The 14,867-nt window shown below is 67.1% G+C and overlaps 1 protein-coding gene across 2 annotated transcripts; it reads right to left on the bottom strand.

Moving 5' to 3' along the window:
• Nucleotides 1-241: 241 nt before the first annotated feature.
• CSPG5 (chondroitin sulfate proteoglycan 5) lies at nucleotides 242-8,511 on the bottom strand. Of its 2 annotated transcripts, none has more exons than XM_075140828.1 (5): nucleotides 8,342-8,511; nucleotides 5,558-6,863; nucleotides 4,226-4,414; nucleotides 2,833-2,905; nucleotides 242-787 (listed from the first exon to the last, which is right to left on the bottom strand). In XM_075140828.1, the coding sequence occupies exons 1-5, from the start codon at nucleotides 8,400-8,402 to the stop codon at nucleotides 626-628; spliced, it is 1,791 nt and encodes a 596-aa protein (XP_074996929.1). In that variant the 5' UTR covers nucleotides 8,403-8,511; the 3' UTR covers nucleotides 242-625. The 2 variants fall into 2 exon arrangements, with proteins under 2 accessions (XP_074996929.1, XP_074996931.1); XM_075140830.1 differs by having other exon boundaries at nucleotides 242-2,254; nucleotides 8,342-8,465.
• Nucleotides 8,512-14,867: the final 6,356 nt, after the last annotated feature.

A 14,867-nucleotide genomic window follows, 5' to 3' on the forward strand; every position in this document is an offset into this window, starting at 1 on the left:
CTCTGCCAAACATCCCGGGGTGTCCCACCTGCACCCGAGCGTGTCTGGGATGGTCCCCGCGGGGTCCCCGCTCCGGTGGGACGTGTTGCACCCCCGGCTTGGCAAAGCTGGGGAGGGCAGGGAGGGGGGACCGGGGACCCACCACCACCCCTGGGTGACAGTCAGAGGGGTCCCGGGGCAGCAAGGACCGAACCTGCTGTGTCTGTGTCGGGAGATCGCAGGCACCGGCAAGAGGCTTAACTTTAAAAAAAAAAAGTTTTATTTCAAGATCTTCCTTTTTTTTTTTTGTCGTTGTTTTTACTCGTATTTCAAAAAAAGTGGGGTAAAAGTACAAAAAAAGTCAGTTGCGGAACGGCAAAGGTTTAGAAATCACAGCGCTGAACTAACCCAAGCGAGATACACGGAGCACAAACCAAACACCCCCACGACACGACGTGGCCAAAGACCATTTACAGCCTTTGGCTTTGTATTATTATTAATTAATTCTTGTTTTCCTCTGTACAAAACACACCAAAGCATGCCACGGAGCGGGAAAAAGAGATAGCGGACGGGGAGGAGAGAGGAGATTTGTACAGCAGGGGATGGGAGGGCTGGCTCCCGCTCTCGCCTCCTTCTCCTCCCCTGCTCACGTCAGGTTGTTCTGCAGACAGTTGAGCTCGCCGCCGTCCTGCTCCCCTTTGCCGCCGTCGTGCTTGGGCGACGTCGAGTTGTGGATGTTAAACGGCTCCTCGTCCTTCAGGCAGGATTTCAGGGAGTCCTGCAGCTTGTGGGGAGCGCTGGGGTCGTCCTGCCAGGAGAGATGGGGGGGGGGCTCAGGAGATGACCGTGCCGTGGGGGACACCGTTGCGATGCGGGGGGAGTGACCCGCAGCGGGGACTGGGGGAAGGCACCGAAGTCCCCGCCGGCAACCCAGCATCCCGACCCGGGCTCTGCCTCCCCGCAGGCAGCCCCTGGTAGCAGGCAGGGCTGCCCAAAGGTGGATACAAACGTCCCCCCCCGAAAGCGCACAGCTTGGCACGGGGGGAGCGTGGAGCTCACAGCACCAGGGAAGAGCCAGTGGGCGACGGGGTCCGACCCTCCTGCGGCCACTCGCTGCCGTTCCCCGCCATGGTCCCCACCTTGGGGTGCCTCCAGCACCCAAAGCCACTTGCCAACAGCACCCAAGAGCCGCGCCGGCCACGGGAGCCATCCCACCCACCACCGCCCCAGCTGCCCCTGCCGTCCCCCCGCCACCCAGTTTCTCTTCCCATTTCCAGCCCGGCTCATCTCATCGTCCCCGCGCCAATTAGCAACTCCCCGAGCGGCGCTTGGCAGGAGGCCCAAGGCATTGGATTTATTGTGGTTCGTTAGCGTACAGCCCGCCCCGCTGCCGGATCCGCCAGCAGCAAAGCCGGGGATGCCTCTTCCCAACGTCCCCCCATGGCTGCCGGGAGCATCTTCTCCCCAGGGCTGGGCTGCGCCCCGAGTTTGTCCCGCATCCATGGGGAGAGCGGCCTTCCCGGCACCGGGGCCGAGCTGCGGCTGCGTTGGGTAACGTCTCTGCCCGAACGGTCCCGGCGTCGCTGTCGGCGCTGGCGGGGCAGGGTGAGCCCTGGCATGGGGCGCTGCGAGGGTGGGTGGTGGTGAGGCACCCACCGGCATCGTAGCGGTTACGGTGCTCCCGGTGCCGGGTGGCGAGCGGCGGATGGATGGAGTCAGCCAAGGGCTGGTGTCACACAGCCGTGCTCATACCAGGACGGGAAACTTCCATCTTCTGGGCAGTGACCCCGTGGGCGGCGCCGGCCGGTCCATCGTGCCATCGGCTCCACGGCAAACCCCGCGGGATGGGCACCGCTGCCGGGGCACCGAGCTCCATCGCCCAGCGGAGGGGCTGCACCGCATGTCCCCAAAATCCCCTTTCCCAGGGGCGTTGACCCCGCTGTCCCCTCCGCATCCTCGGTGCGCAGCGTCCTGGGCACCGCGTGCCACTGTAGGACCGAGCCCTCCGCATCCCAGAGGGGACGAGGGACGGGTCAGATCCCAGCAAGATGCCAGGGAGCAGCACCGAATTCATCCCGAGGTTCATCCTCTCCGCAGCGGGGAGCGAGCTGGCTCCGGGAGCCTCCTACCAGGGTGGCCGGGCCGAGCGGCGGCCAACGCTATGGCTGCTAACGGCGGTCGAAAGACGGGGAAAACCGGCTCTGGGCTAAGGCAAAGGCTAGAGGGACCTACGCTCCTCCTCCGGCTCGCGCTCGGCAAAGCCCTTCGCTTCCCTCTGTTTCGATTCAAAAGAGAGGAGGTCGGAAGGGCGGCCCCGGGGGGATGCGGGCGGCCGCATCCTGGCCACGCCAGCAGCATCTCGGGGTGTTTCATCCTCCAGCATCGCCCGCCGCTGCCGGCCGTCATCCGGCGGTCCTGCCCCAGCGATGCCACAGCATCGTCTGCCGGAGCCGCATCGCACCGGTTGTCCCCTCCCCGAAAACACCAGCACAGCCGCCCCTGCCACCCGCACACAGAGCCAAAACCACCGGGCAACTCTGGATGGTGGTGCCACGCGGGCAGGAGGGGACAGGGCAGGGGGACAGCAGGGTGACACCGACCCCCTGCCTGGCTCGGGTCCGGTTTGGGTACTCGGGGCAGGATGCGGCACGGCAGGACCTGACAGAGCGGGGACGAAGCGGTGGCCATGGCGCGACGGGGACAGGAGGGTGCAGAGGGACCCGGTGGTGGCACCGTCACCCAGGCAGTGCCGGGACCAGGGGTGGGGGGGACAGATGAGACATTACCGGACACAGGGACAAGGGTAGGACAGCAAGCGGGAGCAGGGGGGACGATGTCGCAAAACCTCCTTACGTTTGGGTGGGAGCCCTCGGCGATGGTGGAGAGGGAGAAGTTGTCGTTGTGCAGCTCGGACGGGGTGCGGTATCTGCCGGGGGGAGGGGAGAGCACGGCGGTGAGACCGGGGACGCCGCCGAGCACCCCCCGCGCCCCCAGCCATGTTTCGGGGTGAACTCGGTGTTGGGGAGGGTAAATGCTCTCAGCGCTGGAGGTCTGGGGGCTAAATGTCCCCAGGAATGGAGGTTTGGGGCTAAATACCCCCAGATCTGGGGGTTTGGGGGGCTAAATGCCCCCAGACCTAGGGTTTGGGGCTAAATGTCCCCAACTCTGGGGGCTTGGGGACTAAATATCCCCACATCTGGAGGTTTGGGAGCTAAATGCTCCCATATATGGGGGGTTGGGGTTAAATGCCCCCAGATCTGGGGGTTTTGGGGGGCTAAATGTCCCCAGCTTTGGGGCTAAATATCCTCAGCTGTGGGGATTTGGGGCTAAATGCCCCCAGATCTGGGGGTTTGTGGGGAATAAATGCTCCCCCACTTCTGGGGATTTAGGGGCTAAATATCCCCAGCCCTGGGGGTTTGGGGCTACCTACCCCCAGCTCTGAGGATTTGGGGGGCTAAATGTCTCCAGATTTGGAGGTTTGGGGTAAATTCCCCCAGCTCTAGGGGTTTGGGGGCTAAACGTCCCCAGGGATGGAGATTTGGGGACTAAATGACCCCAGCTCTGGCATTTTGTGGGGCTAAAGGCCCCCAGATCTGGGGGTCTGGGGCTAAAGGCCCCCAGCTCCGGGAAGGTGCGGGCAGGCGCAGGCAGGGGAGCGGTGAGGGCAGCCCGGGGCAGGCAGGAGCCGCAGGGCTGGAGAGGGAGACCCATGGGCTGGCACGGAGCTTTGCTGCTAATTACACTTGGCACTTCCAAACGCTAATTAAGAGCTCGTTAGGGACCCAGGCTGGGAGGGCTTTCTCCTCCCCAGCGCCAGGGAGATGGGCAGCAATTGCTGGGGCAGGAGGTGACCCCAACCTTCCCCTGTCACCCCCCCGGCCCTGTCCCTGGGGACACAGCGGGGACCATCTCCGGTGGCCCCTGGGCAGCGTGGCGAGCCCAGCTGGTGGCCCCAGCAGATTAACTGGTGCCAGTCAGGAGCAGCTTTAAAGGATTAAACGTGGAGCAGGAACCACAAGCCACCTCCCCGCAGGGCACCCGCCTCCGGGAGCTTTCCCACCCACCGTCACCTTGTCCCCAGCAGCACCGGGGGTCTCGATGACACCACACAGGGATGGGACCGCATCCAGCCCCCGGGCCACCGCCAGGAGCTGAGACCACCCAAACCGCTGCGGCTATCGAGGTGCCACCCCGGAGCAGCTGGGGACAATTTTGGGGGTGCCAGCCCTGTCCCGGTGCCACTCACTTGGTCTTGCGCAGTTTGCTGTTCTCCGTCTTGAGCAGGTAGAGCTTCTTGGCGAAGAAGACGGTGAGCATGAAGAGCAGCAGCACCACGAGGGCGGCCGAGCCCACGGCCACGCACATCACTTGGAAGTCGGTGACGATGGCCTCGCAGCGCGTGCCCTTGTGCCACGTGTAGTCCTGCGTGTTGCACCTGCGAGGGGAGGCGGTTAGGGACCCCCACCCCAAAAACGTGTCCTTGTCCCACAGAGCATCCTCGGGGGACACCGGCATCTGTGATTATGGGGGATGAGATTAATTGGGTCCCCAAGGGCCACCCGGAGAGGGGTGACCCCCCCAAACGCTGGGGCCAAGGGGTGACAGTGGGGGACGCCGGGAGCAGGGTCGGGGTCCCCCCAGGTGACGCTCGTCCCCCGCACACGTGGCTCCCAGCCCCACTCCGCCCCGGCAGCGGTGGGGAGCGGGGTGGGGACAGCCCCGTCACGCCACACACCCGCGTCCCCCCGCGCAGGCGGGCTCAGCGCCAGCCGCATGGCGCGTGCCGAGCCGTACGGCACAGCCGGCGTCGGCCCTCCCCGGGCACAATCTGCTGGGGCCGATTAGCGCGGCGGCCCCGGAGCCTCGGCTGCACGGCCCTGACCTAATTCCTGCCCAGCCGCCGCTCGGGGGGCAGGGAAAGCCCCTCTGTGCCCGGGCGGGACGGGGCTGGGGGGGCGAAGGGACCCAGATGGGGATGGAGAGCTCGGGAATGGGGTGCAGGGGGATGGAGAACCTGGGAATGGGGTGCACGGGGATGGAGAGCCCAGGGATGGGGTTCATGGAGAAGGGTAGCCCGGGAATGGGGTGCATGGAAGATGGAGAGCCAAGGGATGGGGTGCAGGGGGGATGGAGAGCCTGGGAATGGGGTGCACAGGGATGGAGAGCCCAGGGATGGGGTGCACGGAAGATGGAGAGCCAGAAGTGGGGTGCACAGGGGATGGAGAGCCCAGAGATGAGGTGCATGGGGATGAAGAGCCCGGGGATGGGGTGCACGAGGATTGAGAGCCCAGGGATGAGGTTCATGGAGAAGGATAGCCTGGGAATGGGGTGCACAGAAGATGGAGAGCCAAAGGATGGGGTGCACGGGGGATGGAGAGCCCGGGGACGGGGTGCAGGGGGGATGGAGAGCCTGGCAATGGGGTGCACAAGGATTGAGAACCGAGGGATGGGATGCAGGGGGATGGAGAGCCCAGGGATGGGGTGCCGGGGATGGAGAGCCCCCACATGTGCCCCCCTCTCCCCCATATGCGCCCCCCATCTCCCCATGGGAGCTGGGGTCCCCATCCCCGTCCCTTACCGGCAGAAGGCCCCGTGGCTCTCCACCAGGTAGCACTGGCCGCCGTTGTGGCAGTAGCTGGGGACGAGGTCGCAGACGGAGCGGCAGGAGCTGTTGTGCCGCACGTAACCGCTCCGGCACTCGGTGCCGTTCTCCGGCTGGCCCCGCTCCCCCGGCCGCGGCCGCGCCGTGGGGCTGCCCCCCGCGACGCCGGAGGGCTGCGGCGGGGCCACGTTGCGGCGGCCAGTGGGTCGGGGGTCCCGCGGTGCCGGTTGGGCGCCAGGCATGGCCGAGGCGGGTGGCCGGTAGCTGTTCTCGTCCTCCAGCCCCCCATCTTCCTCCTCCTCCTCTTCCTCTTCCTCCTCCTCCAGCTCATCCTCCTCATCCCCGTCGGCGTAGAAGGAGGTGGTGGGGTAGAAATCGGCCTCGTCGAAGGGCGTGAAGTCGTCGTAGAGCTCGTGGAGGGCCCACGGCGTGGCCGCCTCCTCCGGCTCCCGCCGCCGCGCTGAGCCGGCCGCCCCCCGGCCGCCCTCGGGGAAGCCCCCCAGCCCCTCGCCCCCCTCAAACAGGTCGTAGTAGTCAACGTCGATGATCTCCGAGGCCGTCCGGTCGACGGGCGGCTCAGCCGGGCCCGGGGCGGCGGTGACGGGCTCCTCCGCCTCCAGCCAGGTCAGATCCGTCCGGCCGCGAGCCCCCTGCGCCGGGGCCGGGCTGGATGCGGCCACCCAGATCTCTGGGGGACGCCCCGAGTCCCCCGCGGCAGCCGGCACGGGGCTGGGGTTGCCCGGCACGGGGGTCCGCGGCACAGCCGAGCCCCCGGCCGCCAGCAGCAGGTCGGATTCGGCCGAGTCGGTGGCGAGCTGTGGGCCGGGGGGGCTCGGCGGGGCGGCCGTGAGCCCCCCAAAAACCCCTGGGCTGGGCAGGGAGGCTCGTGTGGGCCGCTCGCCGCTGCCCGGCTCCTCGGGGCTGCCGAGTGCCACCGCCACCGTCCCCCGGTCACCAGGCCAGGTCACCGCCGCCTGGCCATCCTCCGCCGAGCCGGCTTTGGGGGGCAGAGCGCTGGCGTCGCCCTCCCCGGCGCACCCCGCGCACCCCTCCGGCATCACCGCCGGGTCCATGGTGGCAGCCGTGCCCCCCCTGGGGGGCTCTAGCTGGGGTCCCGCCGGGGGCTCACCGCCCGCCGCGGCCCCCCCGGGGCTGGTGCCATTCCTGGGCCCCCCCGGGGGGTCTCTGCTCGCCGGGTCCCACCGCGGGGGGCTGCTCTCCAGGGAGCCCTCCCAGCCTCTCCCCTCGGCCTCGCTGGCGTTTTGGGGGGGCCACTCGGATGCTGGAAGGGGACAAGGAGAGAAAGACGTGTCAGAGGTGCCCCCCGCACTCTGGGGAGGCCGCGGCAGCCTGGGGGGTCCTGGCGGGTCCCCCCCAGCTCAACCTCACACCCACCAGCACCATGACAAGCCATTTTGGGGGGGGGGCTGCTGCACGCCGAGTCTTTTACAGCCTCTCCTGGGGCCTGAAGGGGCAAACCCCGCAGCAGCCCCCCGCTCCGTGGGTGCCCCTGCACCCGCGACAGCTCCAGTCATCGCACCCCTACCTCTGCGACCCCCCCATCGCAACACAGCCCCCCCCCCATACAGCCCCCCCCAAGCCAAGCTGCCCCCAGTCCCCCCAGCTCCCCTGCAAGGGGAACCGGCCTCTCCCGCCCCTGCAAGGGGATCCAGGCCCCCGCAAAGGGATCCAGCCCCCCCCAGCAAGGGGATCCAGCCCCCCCCAAGGGGATCCAGGCCCCCGCAAGGGGATCAAGCCCCCCCTGCAAGGGGATCCAGCCTTCCTCTGGTTCCTGCATATGCACCCACTACAGACAGTGGGATCCAGCCCTCTCCACAAGGGGATCCAGTCTCCTGCAATAGGATCCAGCCCCCCTGCAAGGGGATCCAGCCCTCCTCTGGTGCCTCTAAGTGCACTCCATGCACACAACTGGATCCAGCCCCTGCAAGGGGATCCAGCCCCCTGCAAAGGATCCAGCCCCCTTAGAAGGAGATCCAGCCCCCTTACAAGGGGATCCAGCCCCCTGCAACAGGATCCAGCCCCCTGCAAGGGGATCCAGCCCCCTGCAACAGGATCCAGCCCTCTCTGGGTCTTGCATATGCACCCCATACACACAAGAGGATCCAGCCCCTTCCCTATAATGGGATCCGGCCCCTCCTCCAAGGGGATCCAGCCCTCCCCAGGCTCCTGCAAATGCACCCCATACGTAAAGGGGATCCAGCCCCCTGCAACAGTATCGAGCCCCCGCTCTGCAAGGGGATCCGGCCCCGGCAAGGGGATCCAGCCCTCCTCTGGTTCCTGCAGATGCATCCCATATACACAACAGGATCCAGTCCCCGCAAAGGGATCCAGCCCCTCCTCCAAGGGGATCCAGCCCTCCTCAGGCTCCTGCAGATGCATCCCATACACACAAGGGGATCCCGCGCCCCCCAAGGGATCCAGCCCCTCCTCCAAGGGGATCCAGCCCGCCCTGCCAGAGGATGCAGCTCCCTGCAACGGGATCCAGCCCCTTACAAGGGGACCCCCCCTCCCCGGCTGCCTGCAGAGGAATGCAGCCCCTGCCCGGGACCGCGGACCCCCCCGCCGCCCGCCGGCGGATCCGGCCCCCCCCCCGCCGGGATCCGCCCCCCCCAGCCCTCCTACAGGTGATCGCCCCCCCCGCGCCAGGATCCGGCCCCGGGCGAGGGGACCCGGCCCCCCCCGGTGCGGGATCGGGCCCCATCCCGGGGCGCAGCCCCCCCCCCCATCCCCGGTACGCACCGAGGGCGCCGAGCGCCAGCAGCAGGGCCAGGGCGCGGGGCCGGGCAGCCGCGGGGGCCATGGCGGCATGGAGGGACCCCGGGCTCCGCCAGCGGGGCCGGCACCGGCAGCGGCTCCGCCCGCGCCCCGCGCCCCGCGCCTCCCGCTGCCGCCGCGGCTCCGCTCCGCTCCGCGCCGGGGGGGCCGGGCCGGGCCGGGCTGGGGGCGGGCGGGAGCCACCAGCTCCGCCCGCGGGACTGGGGACGCCGCCGGCAGCACCGGCCGGGGCTCCGGGGCACGGCAACGGGACCCCTCCCCACCCCCGGCATCCCCGGGGACCCCCCCAGACACACCGGGAGACCTATCCCAGCACCCGACCCCAACGCCGGGATCCCTCGCTGACACCCCCAAACTGCTCCTGCACGGGGGGACATCCCTGCACCGGGACGCCCCCTGTACCCCCCCCAGCACCAGCATCCCTCGCTGACACCCCCAAACTGCTCCTGCATGGGGTGGGGGGGGCATCCCTGCACTGGGACCCCCCCTGCACCCCTCCAGCACCAGCATCCCTCGCTGACACCCCTAAACTGCTCCTGCACGGGGGGGCATCTCTGCACCGGGACCCCCCCTGCACCCCCCAGCACCAGGATTCCTCATTGACCACCCCAAATCTGCTGCTGCGGCGGGGGGGGGCATCCCTGCACCAGCACCAGAACACCCCTGCACCCCCTCAGCACCAGCATCCCTCACTGACACCCCCCCCAAAACTGCTCCTGCATGGGGGGCCATCCCCGCACCAGCACCGGGACCCCCACCCAGCATCCTCAACCGGAGCGGCGGGGACCCCCACCCTGCACCTCCAAGCCCCCCGCCCATGCACAGCCCTGGGGGGGCTGGGCTGGGGCACCCCCCGGCAGCAGCGAGGTGAAGCCCTCGCCCCAGGGAGGGGGGGGTGTCAGTGCTCGGAGCCCCCCGGGAGAAGGCCCCGGTGTCGGGTCAGACCCTCCTCATCCCCCCGAGTGGGTGCCCCACGGCCACGGCGCCGCTTCCCAGTGCCAAACTGGTCCAGATGCCACCACGGCCCCTGTCACCCGTGACCCATCCACGCGGGTGCCATGAACCGGGCTCTCTCCGACGGGCTGGGGGTGCGGCAGGAGGTGTGGGCAGGGGTGCGGGCAGGGGTGCGGGCAGGGGGTGTGGGCAGGGGTGCGGGCAGGGGGGTGCGGGCAGCGGGGTGAGGGCAGGAGGTGCAGGCAGGGGTGCAGGCAGGGGGGTGCGGGCAGGGAGGTGCGGGCAGTGGGGTGCGGGCAGGGGGTGCAGGCAGGGGTGCGGGCAGGGGATGCGGGCAGGGGGCTGCTCCAGGCCGTGGCCCAGCAGGAGGAGGGGAGGCCGAGCCGAGAGAGCGGCTGGATCGAGCAGGGGAAGAGCTGGGAGAGGAGAAGCCGCGCAGACGTGACCGGCCTAGCAATGGGGCCGGGGCGAGCCCAGAGGGGCCGCGGGCAGGCAGCGGGCAGGCAGCGGGCAGGCAGCGGGCAGGCAGCGGGCAGGCAGCGGGCAGGCAGCGGGCGGGAGCCCCACAGCACGCACGCTGGGACAGGACAAGCACGCACCGGGGAGCCAGGCGTGCGCGCAGCCGTGGGTACATGCGTGGGTGCGCACGGGCGTGGAGGGACCCCCTGGCACCCCCCTGGCCTCGGGCCCTGCCTTCGCGCTGCCTGAAGCCACGTGGGGGAGATGCACCCCAACAGAGCTGGGGCAGCACCCAAACCCTGCGGGTGCCACCCTGGGGGACACCCAGCCCATCAGCACCCTGAACCCCACCTCTGCAGGGGATGTCGTGGCTGTGTTGGGGACAACCACGTGTGTGGGGACAGCCCGAGCTGCACCGGGGGGCTCAGCCCGGACCTGTGCATGGGAGAGGGGCTGCGCCTTTGCCGTCCCCTGCCCCCTGCACCGCTGGCCCCATGTGGGTCACCTCCCGGGGACAGGGCGAGCTCCCGGCCGGCCAAGGCGTTCCAAGGTCACCATGTGTCCTCCTCCGCCCGCGGCGCAGGAACGTGCCGGCCATGGCTGCTCCCGCATCCCACGCTGGGAAAGGATGCTCGGGGCAGGGTGGGAGGCCCTGGGGAGCCGCGGGTGCTCCCGGGGGAGCCCATCTGGGTGCCCCCCAGCCTCTGCGTAGGACCCATATCAGCTCAGCTGCAACCCCCCCCCATCCACCGTGCACCCCTGGCCCATGCCACCCCATCCTGTGCAGAGGGGCAGCCGTGGGGCGCCCGTGCAGGGGGTGCTGCATGGACTGGGGGAGCTGGGCTGGGGGGACGGTGGGTCCTCTCTCCCCCTGAGCAGCCGCCGCGCCTGGCCGGGCTCCCCGCGCCGGGAACAAGCCCCGCTCTGTCCCCGCTCAAAGGGGGATTGAAGGGGCTGCACCTGCTTAACATTCCCCGCGCTTCCGCCCCTGGATGCGTTTCCAAGGGGACCGGCCGAGGGGCCGCCGGGATGGACGGGGGACAGGGCTGGGACAGCTGGGGAAAAGGGTCAGGAGAAGGCACCGGGGTCCCACACATTGCCCGGGGATGGGGGTCCCCCCGCCGAGTCCCCACCATCGCAGCAAGAGGCCGAGGGAAGACGGGTGGGATCCTGGGACAGTGCTGGGGGCGGGATGCCATGCGGGGCAGGGAGACAGAGCCCGGGCAGGGTAGCAGCACCCATCCTGCACCCAAAGCCCTTCCCCAGCACCGGGGCAGGGTGCTGGCATGCAGCAGCGATGGCTCAAGGTGTTTATGCTCCAGTGGTGGGCGCTTGCTAAGCCCACGGGAGCTTCCAGCACCCACAGTGACTCCCGGCCGCAGGAAGCTCGTGGGACTGGCAGGGACCCCTGGAGACCACCTGGGCCAGCCCCTGCTCACGCAGGGCCACCTGGAGCAGGTTGCCCAAGACCATGCCTGGTCGGTTCTCGGACACCTCCATGGATGGAGGCTCCACAAGCCCTCGGCGCAGCCCGTGCCGGTGTCCCAGAGCAGCAGCTCCTCCTCTCCGGTGGGGTTGTGTGGCTCTGGCCCATGTCACCTCGCAGCCCAGGAGCATCACCCCCCTCCTGGCCCTGCCACCGAGGGGACACCCTCCTCCCACACCTGGGCCACTGGCTGCGGCCAACCGGCCACTCACTGGTGTCCCCTTGGGGGACATCCAGAGAGCTCCAGCTGCAGCCAGCGTCACCCCAGGGTGCGGAGCGCCGCGGGGAGGAGAGACCTTGCCCTGGATCCCACGGGGACAAGGGGGTGTCGGCATCCCCCACCCCAGCTGGAGGTCGCTCCCCCAGGCCCGGGGGACAGCGCCCATCACATTTCCCTGCAGTCCATGGGAAGCCTTCGCATGGGAAGAGCCTCTGCACGCCTCGGCCCTCCCGGCGCAGGCTCCGCACCCATCCCTGCACCAGCGGCTCCGGATCAGGCCCCCCCCAGCAGTCAACCTGGGTGGGCAAGGGGGGAGCGAGGGTCTCGCCACCCTCCGTGGGCAGAGCTCAGCTGCTCAGGGAGAGGAGGGACGGCGGTCGATGCCGTGCACCAGGCAGGGAGATCCAGCTGGGGGATGAATTTCGGAGCCTCCCCCCTCCCACACCCCCGGGACACGCAGCGGGCAAAGCGTGGCAGAGCCTTAATGCACCGGGCTTAATGCACCACCACTACGCTTAAATTTAGGACCAGACAAGGCAGCAGAGCCCAAGGCAGGTCTGGGAGCCGCCTCAGGAGCCTGCTTTCCCCACCTTCCCTACAAACCTGCCTCAGATTTGTCTTCGTTAGAGGCAGAAGCAGCAGCAGAGGGTTGGATGAGGGGCAGGACAGACAGACAGACAGCCAGCTCTTCAGCCTTGCAGAAGAAATCGAGCAGCAGCTCCCTCCTCTTGGGCAGAACCGGCTGCTGGGTCTTTTCCTGGGGGAGTTACTCAAAATATTGAAGGTGAATTAAAAGACTATGAAATGCAGCCACATTGGCAACATTGGAAATCAGGGCGAGGTCTGTCCGTCTGTGCCGTGAGCGGGTCACACACAGCTGGGGAGGGATCTCACTGGGAGCTGCTCATGGGTCTTGCCCTGCCTTTGGGTCCCCGAAAACCCCGGGAGCGGCTTTGCTCATCCCCCCCAGCCCTGCTCTGCTTTGTGCTCCTGCCGGTGCCCGGCTTCAGCTGCCAAGCGATGGGAGCACTGGGCTCAGCCCATCTCCCAGCGTACCGCGGCTGGCAGCTCCCGGAGCGCGCCGGCAGCCGTGGGGCAGCCCCACACCTTCGTCCCCCCGTCCCCGAGAGCAGCTGGAGGCAGATCTGCTCCGGCAGCCGGCTGGGCGCGGGTGGCAGGTTGGATTAGGATCAGGGACCCCATGGGGACAGACGGACAGAGGCTGGAGGGAGGCGCAGACCAGGCTCCTGCTCCTCACCTTCGCAGCTCCTTCCCATCAGCTGAGCATGGCGGAATCGCCTCCTCCCCGTGCTCGTATGACGATGTCCCCATCGGCCACGAGGGGCTGCATCCAGCCCCGGGGATAATGGGGGGTGGATGGAGGGGGCAGGATGGGCTGGGGCCAGCGCTTCTCCCCCAGCTCTTGTTTCCCCTCCACCATCTCTCCCTGGCTGCCTGCTTGACATCCCCCCTCCTCGCCCAGGTACCAGAGATGCTCAAACCACACCTTTTCCAATTTTTTTCATTAACAAGTATTGGAAAGGTGTAAAGAAATCACGACTCCAGAAAATGCTGAAATGAAGAGACGGGGTTGAGGTCGGTGTTTTCTGCCCCGGCTCAGGCACCACTCGCCTTGGACACGTGAGCTCTTCCCTCTCCCAAAGCATCCTCGGTGAGTCTGAGCCCAGGGTCAAGCTCAGCTCAGCCAGGCAGTGTTTTAGCGGGACGGCTTTGCCCTTGATCGGGGCTGGCACCCCACGGGGCACGGCTCCGAGGTGACGAGCCCCGATGCGACACCGACGGCTGAAGGAAGCCACCGCCTGCTTCAGCTGCGAGACTTAAAGTCAACCTTCAGCCTCCTCCGTGCTGGCCCAGGCCACGCTCCCCCGCTGCCTTCAGCCTCAAACACCCGAGAAAAACATCAAAACCATTTCTGCAGGGAACGAATTCACCCACCACATATCAGTCACACACCAAACCGCTCCCAACGCCAAGCTGATCTGAAAATTGCCGTAATTCAAAGTCCTCAGAAGAGGAGCTATGTTTAGGATCACGGGAGCAGCTTGGGGAAGGATGCTGGCAACACCGGGTAAAGACCCCCGGATCTGCAACCTCTGCGTGCCCGGCGGTGCTGGAGCCCTCCAGGCCCTCCCCCACCTCTGGCCAGAGGGAGAAGCAAGTCGGTATCTTCCAAAAAAAACCCACCCTGGCCGGCACAGGGAGCCGGTGCGTTTGGCCCGAGGATTCAGTGCCGCAGAGGCAGAGCCGGGCTCGGGGAGGAGGCAGAGCCCCATCATCCGAGCGGCCACGGGACCGGCTGGAGGGCAGAGCCCCGGCTCGTGCTCTCCCTGCAGCGGCCGATTTCGAGCCACACTCCTCTGCGGCTGCAGAGGGAAAAGGTGGGAGAGGTTTAACACTCGCAGGTTACAGCTCTGAGCTTCAAAGACCAAGAAAAAACCTGAGTAAAACGAGCCCGAGCTGCTCTGGGGAGAAGAGACAGCAGAGATATCCTGCACCCCGAGGATGGGGCGCAGCACCCGCCAGTTGTGTTCAACACCTCCTGCATTTGCGAATGTTCACGGAGTCTGCAAGGAGCGACAAATAAAACTGTCACGGACCGGGGTACGCCAGCTGCAAGCAACAGCACCTTCGCCACCTCTCCTTCCTAGCTCAGGGAACTGGTTTAATACTTGCGATTTTGCAAAGAGGGCACTAAACGCACTTCAGAAATGCTTTTTATCTTCAAGGTTTTGCTTTTATTACTGCTGGAAACCAGGATGAATCAAAGCAGCTATTTCACAGTTAAGGACAAGGAGCGAAGACACCACTTCACCCAAGGGAAAACGAAGGAAAAAAGCTGGGGAGGGCAGAAGAGCTGAACCCCAGGAGCGCACGGAGTGGTGCACGCACACCTTGTCCCTCTCATGACAGGTCACGGGTATTTAACGATGTCCAAGACTCGGGCTCCGTTTCATCTGAAAGTTCCATCGTTTTCATCTGGAAGAGGGAAGCCAAAATTATAGCAGCAGAGAGAACCAGGAACAGCTCTGCGCTGAGCATCCTCCAAAAGCAGAGCCTGTCTCCGTTTCAGTGGGTCTTCTACGACGTCCTGGTCCCCAGCGCTGGGAGGGAACAAGGGATTGCCATGAAATGGATCCTGCAGGGATCCGGTGGCTCTTCCAAGAGCATGTGGACAAGCGCTTGGCAAGCAGATGTCCCTCAGGGTCCCCAGCTGGGACTGGGCTGAACTGGCGTTGTGGAAGTTGCTGGTCCAGGTTGTTGTCCACCAGATCCCCCCTTGCTCCTGCACCGCTCCTCCCCCCGGCTCCGCCGGCTCAGCGACGCGGACCCGGGTGGGCGCTGACGCACGG

Source organism: Calonectris borealis, chromosome 2 (genome assembly GCF_964195595.1).
Source record: "Calonectris borealis chromosome 2, bCalBor7.hap1.2, whole genome shotgun sequence".
Classification (NCBI taxonomy): Eukaryota; Metazoa; Chordata; class Aves; order Procellariiformes; family Procellariidae; genus Calonectris; species Calonectris borealis.

What these genes read in the sequence shown, in the direction of transcription:
- CSPG5 (XM_075140828.1), bottom strand. Translation starts at nt 8,402, where the DNA reads ATGGCCCCCGCGGCTGCCCGGCCCCGCGCCCTGGCCCTGCTGCTGGCG. An exon ending in AGCAAACTGCGCAAGACCAA is followed by an intron (nt 2,906 to 4,225) that starts GTGAGTGGCACC and finishes TCCCCCCGGCAG; the next exon opens with ATACCGCACCCCGTCCGAGC. An exon ending in CCGAGGGCTCCCACCCAAAC is followed by an intron (nt 788 to 2,832) that starts GTAAGGAGGTTT and finishes CTCTCCTGGCAG; the next exon opens with GACGACCCCAGCGCTCCCCA.